The 18,126-nt window shown below is 44.2% G+C and overlaps 1 protein-coding gene across 3 annotated transcripts in view; it reads left to right on the top strand.

Annotated features, from left to right (window-relative positions):
* The first annotated feature begins 1,269 nt into the window (after positions 1 to 1,269).
* LOC124046732 (neurexin-3a-like) overlaps positions 1,270 to 18,126 on the top strand; it is a 707,599-nt gene continuing 690,742 nt past the window's right edge. For 2 of the 3 annotated variants that reach the window (XM_046367446.1, XM_046367444.1), the window contains exons 1-2: positions 1,270 to 1,366; positions 16,163 to 17,472. In XM_046367446.1, coding sequence (XP_046223402.1) covers positions 16,767 to 17,472 — 706 coding nt within the window. In that variant the 5' untranslated portion in view covers positions 1,270 to 1,366; positions 16,163 to 16,766. Of the gene's footprint in view, positions 1,521 to 16,162; positions 17,473 to 18,126 lie in introns of all 3 variants that reach the window. The other variant, XM_046367445.1, reaches the window with a different exon arrangement.

The raw sequence follows: 18,126 nt of genomic DNA, 5'->3' as shown, positions 1-18,126 counted from the left end.
AACAGATGGGGCAAAGATCAAAGGACAGGTGAGTCAAATAATAAGACGTTCCACGGGATGCTGCCGTTATTGCTTTCACGTATCCTGCCTTTAGATCCCACTTAAATAGAAACACTATTGAGACCCACCAACGGTTCTGGAATATGATAGAGTCAGACGCCGGCATTCTCATCCAAGTGTCTCTCTCTGAAAATGTGGAGGATGTCAGACAGTTTGAAAGTCTAGAAAGCATATATTTATCTCTTTCATATGTTTATTATAATACATGTCATTTAGCAGCCACTTAAAAAAAAAAAATATCCAAAGAGACTTACAGTCATCCATTTTTTATGAATACATTTTCGCAGGAATCGAAACCACTGTCTCGGCGTTGAGCTACAACTGAGCTACATTTTTGCCAACCCGTTTCCCCTCAGAACAGCCTCAATTCGTCAGGTCATGGACTCTATAAGGTGTTGAGAGCGTTCCACAGGGATACTGACCCATTTTGACTCCAAACATTCCCAAAGTTGTGTCGACTTGTCAGGATGTGCTTTCAGTGGTGGGACATTCCTGATACACACAGGAAACTGCCGAGAGGGAAAATCCAGCAGTGTTGAAGTTTTTGACACAAAAACATTGTGCGCCTGGCACCTCCTACCATAACCCTGTTCAAAGGCAATTAAATAGGGTTGTCTGGCCCGTTCAGCCTCTGAATGGCACACACACAATACATGTCACAATTGTCTCAATGCTCAAACATCCTTCTTTAAACCTGTCTTCGTCCCTTCATCTACACTGATTGAAGTGGATTTAATAAGTGACATCGATAAAGGATCATATCTTTCACCTGGATTCACCTGGTCAGTCTATGTCATGGAAAGAGATCTTTGTGTTTTGTTCACTCAGTATATATTAATGGAGATAAGCTTACACATCCCAGTTTGTAAACCACATTTTCATTTTCAGTATGAAGTGAGTTATTAGCAACTTTTCCACATTCCACTGATGTTTGGGAAGTGGCATGTCTATCCCGTCTTGGAGGGTATTACTGAAACACTGTGTGCAAATATTACCTACCGACGTTTTAACCCATTGTGTTACATCTAAAGTGTGAAGTAGACAAACCCAGTCTCTACCAAACACAAACACACACATGCCACAGCATGTTCATTGAGTGAGAAGTAATACCTTCACTGCTGTGTCTCCCAGTCTACGGCTTTAAATGGTGCGCCGTGGTGGTGCTGAGGAGAGGAGAGACCAGGAGAGGGCGGGCTGTGTGTGAACATCCCGTGACCGGCAGCCAGTCTCACCGAGCCAGCGCGCCGCTCTTGTGATGCACTGTGGCGGAGACCGACAGGAGAGGAACGGCGGAACGAACATCCAGGTATAGCCCCAGTTTAACGGCTTTTACAGTGTCTGAAGTCTCGCTCTCATCGGCCTGGTTTTTGTTCAGTCTATTCTGCATTTTACCGAACCCGGATTTAAACGTTATCGGAGTTTATTGTCGGATTGTTTTTGGATATTATCTCATAACTAAGGTCAGTGGTGCTCTCTATTCGAATGCCAAAGGGCTCTTGACAATACTAACGAAGCATTACAAATAGTTCTAATCGTTCGTTAGGAACGAATAGACTAATATTTGGGTTGGAATGGGGATGTGTGGTTAACATTTTCAACATGCTTGTAGTTTCGGCTGTTGACAGTCTACTGAAAGTTGGACGTTGAGAAAGTCGGCATGTTGTCAAATCTACCGATTCAAAAGTAGGTACTGCAATAGGCTATATTATCAATCGACCCGAAACACAAGACTATGAATGACATCGACGCTAAAGCGAATAAGGTCGCTACCTCCTGCAGGGTGGCTTATGGGTATGAAGTGGGGAATTCCGGTCATATCGGCTTGCTCCCCATTCCGCGTTCAAGAAGTCCAGTGTGACAAGCATGGACAAGCCACCAGGACGGATCGAATTATGATCACATCGCTCAGCTCGTGGCCACTGGCACTTTCCGGTCCTATATGCAATATTAATAATCTAAAAAATGTATCTTTATCAAAAAACAGAGCGTTAGGGCATTATAAAGGGTATAAGCGACGCTAAATTAACGTTTGCTTTCTACAACTCTCGTTCTCACCTTCAAAGTAGTATGGAAAAATTGATACGCGTGTCAGTGTCTTACGGGTGTCAGTGTTTTACAGCTGTCAGCGTGCACCGGGTAAAATGTCAATGACGGTTCAGAGTAAACACAGCCATTCTACGCATAACCGGTTTGGTTGGCATAACAACACATATATCCATGAAACTAAGTTTAGGAATATTTATTCTGGTTTGATAGTGTAAGCTAAAAACAGACATGAAATGCTGCTTTAACATTTGATATGGGGACATGCATAGCCCTTCCAATGATAGCCCTTCCAATGATAGCCCTTCCAATGATAGCCCTTCCAATGATAGCCCTTCCAATGATAGCCCTTCGCTGCAGACACCTTGTTGGAGACTAGACATTTGGTATTCACACTTTTCCATCTAAAATCGTATTCCTTTCATGCCCATTTTAACGAAATAGACTCATTTAGAAAATATCTACGAGAAGAACGCGTTGTCTCCATATCGACATTTTTTTTTACAGACATAGTTGTTCATTTGTAGCTATTACATATGATAAAACATGACATACAACCTGAAACAATGATATAAATACGTTAGAGTAAAATATTTATTGTCACGTGAGTCTGTAGTTGGAGTGTAAAAATAACGCAGGAAAATTATTTTTTGGCGTGGTTGAATTCTTTCGGCATGAATTCCAAAATCAGCTGGTGAGCTCTGCGGAGCATTGAGGGATGGTGTTTTCGGAGTGCTGGTGAGCTCTGCGGAGCATTGAGGGATGGTTTTTTCGTAGTGCTGGTGAGCTGGTGAGCTACAGTACGTTTCGTATGACATTTATGAGCATGCTGGTGTTTTTTTGTCAGGTGGATTTTGATATAATCAATGTCTAACAGTTTTTATATATACATATATTTTTTTAAAGAGTAAACGAATTATCACTAGTCATATAAGATGGGTCTACTCTCTGCATGTTTTATGTTACGTCATGCATTTACTTATTATTATTATTATTATTATTTTTTTACATCGTTTCGTGTTTTAAATCATAAATAGGAAGATATGTGGCCCAATGTGTAAAAATGTTTCGATAAATGCCTGTAATAATAATAATAATAATGTAAGATATCAAAACATTTTGGTTAAAATTGTCACATTTTAAACCTAACGTTTTTTTTCCAATAAAGGTTTGCTCAGCACCTTCACCAGACATGGTAAAATAAAACACTGCAATTTGACAGCAAAAGGGGCGACGTGTGTAGTTTATCATTGTGCCACACATTCAATGTGTCGGATTTACAGTGTTAATAGGCTTAGTGAATACATCAGAATGCAGGGAAACTCCTAATCAGGTTTTTTCAACGTACAGACATATGACTTAGAAATGGACGTGACCCCTATGAAACGTCTCTCTCACACGGCAAGGCCTAAAAGCTAGCAGCTATGCTCTCCATTAGAATAATCCTTTGAAATACAGATAACTGATTCTAGCTATGTATAATTTATTTGGTACATTTTCAAATTATTTTCAAATCATGATTCATAATTTGAAAAATATAGATATATATTTCATCCAGCTGTTTCTTTTTTCTCTCACAAAATACATCATATTTTGTTTGAAACGGTAATGTTTTTCATGGATATTATTCCACTAATATTAGGCCTAAATGCCTGCAAAAATAAAATATTATAGCCCAATATACAACGAAAACGTTTTGTTATTCAATCATTTCAAGAAAATAAATAGACCCTATTCGAGTAGAAAATGTCAATGAAATGTCTGAGTGGTTTTTGCGGTCGTGTAAACCATACTGATTCTCTGCCCTGGTTATCTGTGGTGGTGGGAGTTAGCGGTAGTGGCTGCAGGGCGCACGGCTGGGGTTGGTGCGAGGTACAATTTGGCTGTCCTGCTTTCTGGGCTCTAGTTGGCAAACGATTAAGTCCTCTGACAAATCAACCGAACACGGCCACAGGGTTCTCAATGTAACGTTAATCCGTATGGGCGGGAGAGGGAACACAATATTTCTCACATAATACTACTCGCAATATTACTGAGGATGCTCTTTAAAAAATATATGTAATTTCTATATGGATTAAAAAAACACAATTGTTTTGATGTTCTTTTTATTTTCGGATGATTATAAAATACTTTCGGCAGATACAAAAAAACTGTTAGCCTATTATATTGTTTTTATTGAGGACGTCACAATCACACGAATTTTTAATCCAGATCAAAGCAACAACAACTACAAAAAACAAAAAACATGTAAAGGCGTGATTAAAGATACAGGGGGGAATTATCTCTGTTTTTATCAATTCGGTCATGAAGAACCAACGAGGTCCAGTAAATGGCTCACAGTAATTGTATGTTTCTGAGAAAGGTGCTGCAATTTACTCTGACTGACCCCGTATGGGCCCGTGTGGTGAGAATGTGTTTGTGTGTATGTACGCGAGCGTGCGTGCGTGCGTATTGACGCGTGTGCGTGTGCGTGTGTAAAAACTGTGCACACACACCCACAAGGACAGATTACACATGGGTGTCCAATGACAGAATCAAAATTCAGGGTGAAAGAGATGAACCTATAATAAATAGAAAGCATCAGTAATAAAGCAAACACATACACCTACATATCAAACAAACATAATAATAATAACACAATATCCATTTATAATAATTACATTTTTTAGTTCTACTGATGTGAAATGAAAGATATGTGTATTAGACACTAGGGGGTACAAAACATCAAAATCCACTTCAATCAGTGTAGATGAAGGGGAGGAGACAGGGTTAAAAAATCATTTGAAACCCTCGAGACAATTGAGACGTGGATTGTGTATGTGTGCCATTCAGAGAGTGAATGGTCAGAGACAACATATTGAAGTGCCTTTGAACAGGGTTATGGTAGTAGGTGCCGGGCACGCTGGGTTTTTTGTATGTCAAGAACTGCAACGCTCCTGGGGTTTTCAAGCTCAACAGTTTCCAGTGTGTATCAGGAATTGTCCACAACCCAAAGGACATCCAGCCAACTTGACACAACTGTGGGATTGGAGTCAACATGAGCCAGCACCTCGTAGAGTCCATGGCCTGAAGGAATTGAACATATTCTGATGGCAAAAAGAGGTGGGGTGCAACTCAATATTTGGAAGGTGTACTACATTTACATTTAAGTCATTTAGCAGACGCTCTTATCCAGAGCGACTTACAAATACTACATGTTTTGTAGGGAGTATACTGAGTCTATCCCCAGACGTTGCTACGGAGTATACTGAGTCTATCCCCAGACGTTGCTACGAAGTATAATGAGTCTATCCCCAGACGTTGTGACGGAGTATACTGAGTCTATCCCCAGACATTGCTACGGAGTATACTGAGTCTATCCCCAGACATTGTGATGGAGTATACTGAGTCTATCCCTAGACGTTGCTACGGAGTATACTGGGTCTATCCCCAGACGTTGCTACGGTGGGATGTAATTCAAGAGCAGGGTTATGAAATGATTAGATATATTAGCAGCATTATTTTTATGACTGTGTATTTACGTAGACAGGCATTAGTTGTAACAGTATGTTTGTGTAGCAGATATGGCTTATTGCTGGTAACTGTGTGTGTGTGTGTGTGTGTGTGTGTGTGTGTGTGTGTGTGTGTGTGTGTGTGTGTGTGTGTGTGTGTGTGTGTGTGTGTGTGTGTGTGTGTGTGTGTGTGTGTGTGTGTGTGTGTGTGTGTGTGTGTGTGTGTGTGTGTGTGTGTGTGTGTGTGTGTGTAGGAGTGCAGTGATGTAAAGTCAGAAAGGGCTTGTCTGGGATGCAGGCCTTGGTTGACCACATAGTGATGGTAGCAGTCTGTCCGTTTGTGTCTGTCTGTCTGTCTGTCTGTCTGTCTGTCTGTCTGTCTGTCTGTCTGTCTGTCTGTCTGTCTGTCTGTCTGTCTGTCTGTCTGTCTGTCTGTCTGTCTGTCTGTCTGTCTGTCTGTCTGTCTGTCTGTCTGTCTGGTGGGGGGCGTGGCTTACACCCAGTCAAAGCTTTAGCATTTAGTGATTTATTTTGCCTGTTTGGCTGTTTGGCTGTGTGCCTGTGTACCTGTTTGGCTGTTTGCCTGTGTGCCTGTTTGGCTGTTTGGCTGTGTGCCTGTTTGGCTGTGTACCTGTTTGGCTGTGTGCCTGTTTGGCTGTTTGGCTGTTTGCCTGTTTGGCTGTTTGGCTGTGTGCCTGTTTGGCTGTGTGCCTGTTTGGCTGTGTGGCTGTTTGGCTGTGTGTCTCTGTGGCTGTGTGGCTGTGTGGCTGTGTGGCTCTGTGGCTGTGTGGCTGTTTGGCTGTGTGACTCTGTGGCTGTGTGGCTGTGTGCCTGTGTGGCTGTGTGCCTGTTTGGCTGTGTGGCTGTGTGGCTGTGTGGCTGTTTGGCTGTGTACCTTTTTGGCTGTGTGGCTGTATGGCTCTGTGGCTATGTGGCTGTGTGGCTGTGTGCCTGTTTGGCTGTGTGCCTTTTTGGCTGTGTGGCTGTGTGGCTGTGTGGCTGTTTGGCTGTGTGGCTGTGTGCCTGTTTGGCTGTGTGGCTGTTTGGCTGTGTGGCTGTGTGGCTGTTTGGCTGTGTGGCTGTTTGGCTGTGTGGCTGTGTGGCTGTGTGGCTGTGTGGCTGTGTAGCTGTGTGGCTGTGTGGCTGTGTGGCTGTGTGCCAAATGTGAATATGTGTATTATTGACTACAGAAAAAATGACTACAGAAAAACTACATTTACATTTATTTTCTTCCCTTTCCTTCTTCCCTCCATTCCTGGTTCCTTTCCTTCTTCCCTCCATTCCTGGTTCCTTTCCTTCTTCCTTCCATTCCTGGTTCCTTTCCTTCTTCCCTCCATTCATGTTTCCTTTCCTTATTCCTTCCATTCCTGGTTCCTTTCCTTCTTCCTTCCATTCCTGGTTCCTTTCCTTCTTCCTTGCATTCCTGGTTCCTTCCCTTCTTCCCTCCATTCCTGGTTCCTTCCCTTCTTCCCTCCATTCCTGGTTCCTTTCCTTGTTCCCTCCATTGCAGGTTGCTTCACTTATTTCTCAGTGTAATGGCTGATGTTGGACACAAGATTGTCTGTGTCTGTGTCTGTGTCTGTTTCTCTCCCTCCCTCTTTTCCTTTGCTCATAACTGAAACTACATTTTACAGGTGAGAACAATTTAACGGGAACCTTGCTTTCGTCCTAGAGACTGTCCTCCTTTAGATTGTCCTAATAGAGATCGTGTCATCCTAGAGACTGTCCTAATAGAGACCATGTCCTCCTATAGGCTGTGTCCTCCTATAGGCTGTGTCCTCCTAGAGGCTGTGTCCTCCTAGAGACCGTGTCCTCCTAGAGGCCGTGTCCTCCTAGAGACTGTCCTCCTAGAGACCGTGTCCTCCTAGAGGCTGTGTCCTCCTAGAGACTGTCCTCCTGGAGACTGTCCTCCTAGAGACCGTGTCCTCCTAGAGACCGTGTCGTCCTAGAGACCATGTTGTGCTAGAGACCATGTTGTCCTAGAGACTGTGTCCTCCTAGAGACCGTGTCGTCCTAGAGACTGTGTCCTCCTAGAGACCGTGTCGTCCTAGAGACCGTGTCGTCCTAGAGACCGTGTCGTCCTAGAGACTGTCCTCCTAGAGACCGTGTCCTCCGTGTGACCGTGTCCTCCGTGTGACCGTGTCCTCTGTCGGAGAGGATGCATGAGTGGGTCAGGTGGAACATCGCTATCTCTCTCTCTCTCTCTCTCTCTCTCTGTCTGAGAGAAAGACAGACAGGCAAACTGACAAAGAGAGAGAGAGAGATAGACATCCCACCTTTCTCTTCCTCCATCATATCAGCTGACTGCCATGGAGGACATTTTGTTGCAGTGTCTAGAGTGTGTAATCAAGGTAGCACCTGCAGTATTGTGTCAGTGAGCTGTGTCTGCATGACAGCGAGGGCCAATGAAGAGTCAGATCTTATTAACATGACTCTCTCAGATTCTCCCTCCTCTCCTCTCCTCTCTCCTTCCTCTCCTCTCTCCTTCCTCTCCTCTCTCCTTCCTCCCCTCTCTCTCCTCTCTCCTCTCTCCTTCCTCTCCTCTCGCCTTACTCTCCTCTCTCTCCTCTCTCCTTCCTCTCCTCTCTCCTTCCTCTCCTCTCTCCTTCCTCCCCTCTCTCTCCTCTCTCCTCTCTCCTTCCTCTCCTCTCGCCTTACTCTCCTCTCTCTCCTCTCTCCTTCCTCTCCTCTCGCCTTCCTCTCCTCTCTCCTCTCTCTCCTCAATTCCCTCTCTCATCTCTCTCCTTCCTCTATCCCCTCCTCCTCTCTCTCCTCCCTCTCCTCTCTCTGCTCCCTCTCCTCTCCTCTCCTCTCCTCTCCTCTCCTCTCCTCTCCTCTCCTCTCCTCTCCTCTCCTCTCCTCTCCTCTCCTCTCCTCTCCTCTCCTCTCCTCTCCTCTCCTTCATATATCCCCTCCCCTCCCTCTCCTCCCTCTATTCCCTCTCCTCTCTCTCCTCTCTCTCCTCCCTCTCCTCTCTCCTCCCTCTGTCCCTCTCCTTCCTCTCTTCCATCTATCCCCTCTCCTCCCTATGTCCCCTCTCCTCTCCTCTCCTCCTCTTCTCTCCTCTCCTCCCTTTCCTTCCTCTCCTCCCTCACATCCCTACATTGCTTATTGTTTTCTAATGGTCCAACTGCCTTTGTCCTTGTCTGTCTTCCCTGTGGGGAGCGGCAGACTCCCATGGTCCATTTAAACCCTGATCATCCACCTCTCGGGACACACACACTCACTCATGCACAAACACGCACACACACACACACACACTCACGCACAAACACGCACACACACACACACACACACACACACACACACACACACACACACACACACACACACACACACACACACACACACACACACACACACACACACACACACACACACACACACACACACACACACACACATGCAAACACACACCACAGAGAGAAAGTGTGTGGGGTAGTGCCAGGGTGAAGTTTATGATAAGTTAACCCTATATATCCCTCTTCAGTGTGTTCCGGTCCAGTGGGTCCATTTTGACTGCTGGGGCCTTTGTCCTGTGGTCCAACCCTACTGGGTGGAAGCCAAGCTTTCTATGTGTGTGTTGCTGGTGAGTGAGTTCTACTGTAGATATCTCCTCTGACAAAGGTACAGGATTGACATTTAAAACTCAGACGACACCCGCTTCTGTCAATATTTATGTAAGGTCTGAATCATTTTAAAGCTAGATATTTTGTTCAACAACTCAACAACTACGTCTCCTTAGACATGCTGATGGCCCAAAATTGGCTTGTCCTTACATTATTACAGTGTCATGGAGCAGCGTATCCCAGCGATGACACACATCAAGCTGATAAGTCAGCAGGGTTCTGACTGTGTGAGTGTTTGATATGTCAGCAGGGTTCTGACTGTGTGAGTGTTTGATATGTCAGCAGGGTTTTTATGATTGTATGAGTGTTTGATATGTCAGCAGGGTTCTGACTGTGTGAGTGTTTGATATGTCAGCAGGGTTCTGACTGTGTGAGTGTTTGATATGTCAGCAGGGTTCTGACTGTGTGAGTGTTTGATATGTTCTGACTGTTTGAATGTCTGAGAGCAGCGTTGACATACTGTCCTGTACGCCCTCACTTCAATCTGGGTTAAGGAGCCTTCTATCTGGGTTAAGGAGCGTTCTATCTGGGTTACTATCTGGGTTAGGGAGCCCTCTATCTGGGTTAAGGATCATTCTATCTTTCTATCTGGGTTAAGGAGCCTTCTACCTGGGTTAGGGAGCCCTCTATCTGGGTTAAGGATCCTTATATCTTTCTATCTGGGTTAAGGAGCCTTCTGTCTGGGTTAGGGAGCCCTCTATCTGGGTTAAGGATCCTTCTATCTTTCTATCTGGGTTAAGGAGCCTTCTATCTGGGTTAAGGAGCCTTCTATCTGGATTACTATCTGGGTTAAGGAGCTTTCTATCTGGGTTACTATCTGGGTTAAGGATCCTTCTATCTGGGTTAAGGATCCTTCTATCCTTCTATCTGGGTTAAGGAGCCTTCTATCTGGGTTACTATCTGGGTTAAGGAGCCTTCTATCTGGGTTACTATCTGGGTTAGGGAGCCCTCTATCTGGGTTAAGGATCCTTCTATCTTTCTATCTGGGTTAAGGAGCCTTCTATCTGGGTTAAGGAGCCTTCTATCTGGGTTACTATCTGGGTTAAGGAGCTTTCTATCTGGGTTACTATCTGGGTTAAGGATCCTTCTATCTGGGTTAAGGATCCTTCTATCTTTCTATCTGGGTTAAGGAGCCTTCTATCTGGGTTACTATCTGGGTTAAGGAGCCTTCTATCTGGGTTACTATCTGGGTTAAGGATCCTTCTATCTGGGTTAAGGAGCCTTCTATCTGGGTTAATGATCCTTCTATCTGGTTTAAGGATCCTTCTATCTTTGTTAAGGAGCCTTCTATCTGGGCTAGGGAGCCCTCTATCTGGGTTGAGGATCCTTCTATCTTTCTATCTGGGTTAAGGAGCCTTCTATCTGGGTTAGGGAGCCCTCTATCTGGGTTAAGGAGCCTTCTATCTGGGTTACTATCTGGGTTAAGGAGCTTTCTATCTGGGTTAATGATCATTCTATCTGGGTTAAGGAGCCTTCTATATGGGTTAAGGAGCCTTCTATCTGGGTTACTATCTGGGTTAAGGAGCCTTCTATCTGGGTTAAAGAGCCTTCTATCTGGTTTAAGGATCCTTCTATCTGGGTTAAGGAGCCTTCTATCTGGGTTAAGGATCCTTCTATCTGGGTTACGGATCCTAGTATCTGGGTTAAGGATCCTTCTATCTGGGTTAAGGAGCATTCTATCTGGGTTAAGGATCCTTCTATCTGGGTTAAGGAGCATTCTATCTGGGTTAAGGATCCTTCTATCTGGGTTAAGGAGCCTTCTATTTGGGTTAAGGATCCTTCTATCTTGGGTTAGCAGCCTTCTATATGGGTTAAGGAGCATTCTAACTGGGTTAAGGATCCTTCTATCTTGGTTGCTTTCTGGGTTAAGGAGCCTTCTATCTGGGTTAAGGAGCCTTCTATCTGGGTTAAGGATCCTTCTCTCTGGGTTAAGGATCCTTCTATCTGGGTTAAGGATCCTTCTATTTGGGTTAAGGATCCTTCTCTCAGGGTTAAGGAGCATTCTATCTGGGTTAAGGATCCTTCTATCTGGGTTAAGGAGCCTTCTATCTGGGTAAAGGATCCTTCTATCTGGGTTAAGGATCCTTCTATCTGGGTTAAGGAGCCTTCTATCTGGGTTAAGGAGCCTTATATCTGGGTAAAGGATCAGAAGAGACAGTTTGGAACTGGGTGGTTCTCTCTCATGGGTTGGTAGTGTACAGTTCTAGAGTTAGGGCTGACCTTGGTCCTATATTTTGGAAAGCCTAGGTATAGTGTAGCCAATAGGTGAAGGGACTGCCTCGTAAACTACCTGTTGGGGCAGGCAAAAATAGCCGTGTAGAAGACCAGGAAACATGAGATTCAGGGGACGGGGTGTACTGACCACGGAGCTGTGCTGCTGGGGCTGGTGCCAGCTCGGCTCACACTGGAGCTGGGCTGGGGAACCATCTGGGAGACTTTGTAGGGGTGTGGGGCATCATGGGGGAAATCTTCTCTCGCTTCATCTACCCCTTTCTTTTTCTCTTTTGTTGGTCTCTCTATCTCTGCATTTTGGAAAAGTAAAATAAAAGATATTATATCTAAAACCTAACCTATGTATCAGAATAGAGGGTCATGTGCGTCAGCTCTCATGGCATGAATGAGAGGCATGGACATCCTAAAGGACTTACCTGGCATTACATTTTCATTCAACATTGCTCCTTCGTTTTAAAAGCTGTCGGTCTACTAGGCTGTTACACAGTTTACATAAAAACAGTGAACAATTTACTGAAAACATCGTTAGCATAAATACCGTGTACAAGCAACTTTGAAAACACCCTTAAAGCGATAGAAAGCAAAGGAAAGGCGTGAAACCATGTGCATGAAGCCGTGGATTCCCCCCGGCACATGTTTCCATAGAGATCACAGCACTGGTGATCAGAACAGATCGGTCATAGAAGGAAGGAGATGGAAACTACAGCGCCTTCAGAAAGACTTCACACCCCTGGACTTTATCCACATGTTGTTGTGTCACAGCCTACATTTAAAATGGATGAAATTGAGATGTTGTGTCACTGGCCTACTCACAAGACCCCAATAATGTCAAAGTGGAATTATGTTTTTAGACTTCTTTTTTTTTTTACACATGAATTAGAAATGAAAAGCAACTCCTTCGTTATGGCAAGCCTAAATAACTTCAGGAGTAAACGGTTGCTTTAACAACTCACATAATGAGTTGCATGGACTCACTCTGTGTGCAATAATAGTGTTTAATTAACATGCTTTTTGAAGGACTACCTCATCTCTGTACCACACACATCTGTAAGGTCCCTCAGTCGAGCAGTGAATTTCAGACATAGATTCCACCACAAAGACCAGGGAGGTTTTTCAATGCCTCGCAAAGAAGGGCACCGATTGGTGGATAGGAAAAAAATAAATAAACCAGACACCGAATATCCCTTTGAGCATGGTAAAGAATTGAATTATACTTTGGATGGTTTATCAATACACCCAGTCACAACACATAAACAGACATCCTTCCTAACTCAGTTGATGTCCTTACAAAGTGTTATGTTTGGGGCAAACCCAACACAACACATCACTGAGTACCACTGTTCATATTTTCAAGCATAATGGTGGCTGCATCATGTGATGGGTATGCTGGTCACTGGACCTCTCCATAGCCCACATATAATTTAGCCCAAACAACTACCTCTTTCCCAACTGTATTTTATTTATTTATTTTGCTCCTTTGCACCCCATTTTTTTATTTCTACTTTGCACATTCTTCCATTGCAAAACTACCATTCCAGTGTTTTACTTGCTATATTGTATTTACTTTGCCACCATGGCCTTTTTTGCCTTTACCTCCCTTCTCACCTAATTTGCTCACATTGTATATAGACTTGTTTATACTGTATTATTGACTGTATGTTTGTTTTACTCCATGTGTAACTCTGTGTCGTTGTATCTGTCGAACTGCTTTGCTTTATCTTGGCCAGGTCGCAATTGTAAATGAGAACTTGTTCTCAACTAGCCTACCTGGTTAAATAAAGGTGAAATAAAATAAATACATAAATAAATAAATAAATAAATAAAAAAACTGGCAAGGACTGTGAAGGTTTCCAGGATGAAAATAAAAGGAATAGAGATACAGGCAAAATACTGACTCTGGGAGACAAATTCACCTTTCAGCAGGGCAAAACCCAAACCACAATGCCAAATATACACTGAAGTTGTTTAAAAAGATGACATTGAATGTTCCTGAGTGGCCTAGTTACAGTTTTGACTTAAACATGAAAGTCTATGGTACGATTTTAAAATGTCTGTCTAATAATTATAAATAATGTTCAAATATTGCACAATGCAAGGGTGAAAACTTCTTACCCAGAAAGACTCACAGCTGCAATCGCTGCCAAAGTTGATTTGAGTCATGTGTGTGAATGCTTATGTAAATGTGGTATTTTTGTATTTAATTTGACAGACATTTGCAAAATGGGTTATTTATGTTTTTTTTTTTGCAATACAGAACATAGACATACAAATGACAAAATACAGATGCACACAAACAGACCCACCTGCTCACACCTCCAGCACTCCACATGGCCTCTAGCACTCCACATGGCCTCCAGCACTCCACATGGCCTCCAGCACTCCACATGGCCTCCAGCACTCCACATGGCCTCTAGCACTCCACATGGCCTCCAGCACTCCACATGGCCTCTAGCACTCCACATGGCCTCCAGCACTCCACATGGCCTCCAGCACTCCACATGGCCTCCAGCACTCCACATGGCCTCCAGCACTCCACATGGCCTCCAGCACTCCACATGGCCTCCAGCACTCCACATGGCCTCCAGCACTCCACATGGCCTCCAGCACTCCACATGGCCTCCAGCACTCCACGTGGCCTCCAGCACTCCACATGGCCTCCAGCACTCCACGTGGCCTCCAGCACTCCACATGGCCTCCAGCACTCCACATGGCCTCTAGCACTCCACGTGGCCTCCAGCACTCCACGTGGCCTCCAGCACTCCACATGGCCTCCAGCACTCCACGTGGCCTCCAGCACTCCACGTGGCCTCCAGCACTCCACATAGCTTCCAGCACTCCACGTGGCCTCCAGCACTCCACATGGCCTCCAGCACTCCACATGGTCTCCAGCACTCCACATGGCCTCCAGCACTCCACATGGCCTCAGACTGCATAATTTTGTCTCTCTGTCGCCCAAACACGTTCAACATTTACTGTTGCATTTGACCTTTGACATTGTGTTATCGATGGAGGATTGGTTGATTTCCAGTTCAGTAGACATTTCTTCAAGACGATTAACGAGAAAACCATCGTGCAACCCATCGGAAATCTCACTGGACTTCCTTATGCCATGGCTTGAAATATGCAGACGGATTTAAAGTACATTCACATTGTAATACTTCTGACAGACTACTTTCTAACTCCGCCCATGACTTTTTACCTCATAACATTCCCAGAAGGATTATTGAGTCATTGTTAGTTTTACACTTAAGACATGACTCTGCCATTGTGTGGTAGAATGTGTGAATTTTGTCTCTTGTCTAATAAATTCTATACATTAGTTTATACTGGATTAAGTTTACATTTTAACTGTTAGTTATGTTTCAACATTCCCTTCATTTTGTGGCAACATCAGTTTTTTGTGTCTGGGTTCCAATTGTTCATAGTTTTTTACAAGAGCTTGTCAGTTGGATAGGCTCTCTGCAAGGTTTTGTATATTTTACCGATTATATGAACATCATTTTCTGACTCAAATTTGCAAACATTTCTACAAACATGTTTTCACTTTTTTCAATATGGCGTATTGTGTGTAGATGGGTGAGAAAACAATTCAGACTGTAACACAACAAAATGTGGAATAAGTAAAGGAGAATGAATACTTTCTGATGGTTCTGTATATTAACTTAAAAACGTCTCTCAGCCTCATTGCTAAATGTGTAGCACAACATGAGATGCATGTGTTTCTCTCAGCCTCATTGCTAAATGTGTAGCACAACATGAGATGCATGTGTTTCTCTCAGCCTCATTGCTAAATGTGTAGCACAACATGAGATGCATGTGTTTCTCTCAGCCTCATTGCTAAATGTGTAGCACAACATGAGATGCATGTGTTTCTCTCAGCCTCATTGCTAAATGTGTAGCACAACATGAGATGCATGTGTTTCTTTTTACCCCATTGCTAAATGTGTAGCAGGCCCACCCATTAAAACGTGTCCAGCTATGCTGCTGGTCTATTAGGGTGTCTTTGGTTTCTGGCCCTGCATATTTAGGTCTCTAGTATTCTAATGTATCTTCTCCCACTGTATTGTGCAGTCAGCAGAAAGCCCCGTTCATTTCCCTGGCCATCAGATAAGGGGCGTCTTTCCATCCTGGCCCGATTGATATTCATAAACTGGCAGCAGAATAATGGTGCTAATTTACCTAGCAGATGACCGATAGCGCTGAACAACCTTTACTGGGGGAAAAAACAGACATTTTTAATGAGGTTTGGTGAACGGCAATAGTATCTCTAATATCAGATACAATGAATTATACACACAGATCTTTCTTTTAGTTATTATGCTTCAATAGTAGGCTATGGGTATTTGTCTGTGTTTGACAATTAGCTTGTCTTAGCAGTGTGGACAAAACGTTTACAAAATGTACATTTACATTTTAGTCATTTAGCAGACGCTATTATACAGAGCGACTTATAGTAGTGAGTACATACATTTTCATTCTTTTTTTCATACTGAATTAAGATGACATTTTTTAAATAATTGTAAACATTTTTAGGGGTCTGGATGTGTCTGAAGTAGTAGCCGGAAAACAGAAGGCCTGTCTGAACATATCAGTCTGTGTTTGAAAAGTGTACAGATTATGGGATGGTGTGAAAATCAATACTGTGTGTTTGTGTGTGTGTGTGTGTTTTCCCTGAGTGTAATTCTTGTGCTTCCCTGTGTCTGACAGTGATGGAACTGAGGAGATCCAGAGGCTCCCCTGTGAACTACACATCCCAGCAGGCAACATGAAAGATGTCCTGGTCAACCTGACAAAAAGTAGAGTCAGTCCAATCGGACCTCACGCCATGATTCCCCATAGCAACCTCTTTGGACTGTAACTGATTAAAAACAGTTGGACTTTGACCCAGCGGAAGGAGGAACAGTTTTTTTTATCTTCTCGCCTCCCTTCTTCAGGAGGAAAGACAGCTGAAATTATAACTGTTATCCCAAATACTCATTGTGAAAAGACCCCTGTTGTACTCGCAGCAATAAACATCTCTGAGTGTACTTGTGTACGACTGTGGATAGTCCCTCCAGAATTGGATATTAACTCTAAAACTTTTAAACCATACCTAATTCAATGCTATCCAAGCATTCAGGAATATAAACTCCTTTTTCTCTTCATCGTCCTCCTCCTCCTCTTCCTCTTCCTCCTCCTTCCTTCTACCTCATCCTCTTCCTCCTCCTCTTCCTCTTCCTCCTCCTTCCTTCCTTCCACCTCATCCTCCTCCTCCCCTTCCTCTTCCTCCTACTCTTCTTCCTCTTCCTCATTCTCCTCCTCCTTGTTGACCATGGATGTTCTGGGCTTGGCTGCTAGACTACAGCTGATGCTCTTGGCGCTCCTGGGTGTGTGTCTGAGCCTGGAGTTCACCGGGGCCCCCGGCCAGTGGGCCCGCTACCTCCGCTGGGATGCCAGCACGCGCAGCGACCTCAGCTTCCAGTTCAAGACGGACGTGTCCACGGCGCTGCTACTGTACTTCGACGACGGAGGTCACTGCGACTACCTGCAGCTGATGGTGGCAGAGGGCAAGTTGCAGCTGCGCTTCAGCATCGACTGCGCCGATATCGCCGTGGTGTCCGACAAGAGAGTTAATGATAGCAGCTGGCACTTTGCCACACTGAGCCGCTACGGTCTGCGGACGGTTTTGGGGCTGGACGGCCTGGTCAAGGCGGACGAGGTGCGGCCCACCGGAGGTAGCCGCCAGCACATGAAGATAATCAGTGACCTGTTCCTGGGTGGCGTTCCGCTGGATATCCGCACCTCGGCGCTCACGCTGCCCACAGCGTGCGACGCCCCGCCCTTCAGAGGAACTATCATGGATCTGAAGTATGGGAACACGGAACCGGTTCTCCTCAGCAGCCTCAGGGTCCATCTGGAGCCTGACCGGCGCTGTACGGAGAACCCGTGTGAGAATGGTGGGAGCTGCTCCGTGGTAGATGGGGAACCCTTGTGTGACTGTTCCAAAACGGAATACAAGGGCTGTTTCTGCAATGAAGGTAAGATCTGATTTCAATGATGCAGACAATTACATTGATGGACACAGCACTCTTTCCACAATATTAAGCTGATCCTCCCCTTTAAAAAATCATATCAAAAAAGCCCATCTGATTTCAATTTCCTTTACTGTTCCTGAGGGTCTACCTATGCTATCGGGCAAAATATAGGCATTCTTATCAGTGCCTGCAGGGCGGCCCCATGAAACTGAACCCCGGTGGCTAGCCATGCTGCTAACCGCGGATAATTTAGCACTCTGCTTTTCCAACCACACAGGGATAATGACACACACTGAGTCAGAGAGATGACTGAGTCAACAACAAAGTCAGAACGTTTCAAAGTAAGTCCAAGAAGCCTTTGGAAAATCATAAAAAGGATCTATTGACTTGGACTGATGAAGGAAAGACACTAAGGTTCAAGACTAAACTTACAGTTATGGACATACTACACAAACGGGAACAAGTTTTAGACCTACTCATTCAAGGTTTTTATTTTATTTTGTTGTGTTCTACATTGTCAAATAATAGTGAAGACATCAAAACTATGAAATGACACATGGAATCATGTAGTAACCAAAAAAGTGTTTAACAAATCAATGTTGTTGTCTTCACTATTATTTGACAATGTAGAACACAACAAAATAAAATAAAAAACTT

This window comes from Oncorhynchus gorbuscha, linkage group LG10 (assembly GCF_021184085.1).
Source record: "Oncorhynchus gorbuscha isolate QuinsamMale2020 ecotype Even-year linkage group LG10, OgorEven_v1.0, whole genome shotgun sequence".
In the NCBI taxonomy this organism is placed as follows: Eukaryota; Metazoa; Chordata; class Actinopteri; order Salmoniformes; family Salmonidae; genus Oncorhynchus; species Oncorhynchus gorbuscha.
This window is presented reverse-complemented; position numbering and strand designations above follow the sequence as displayed.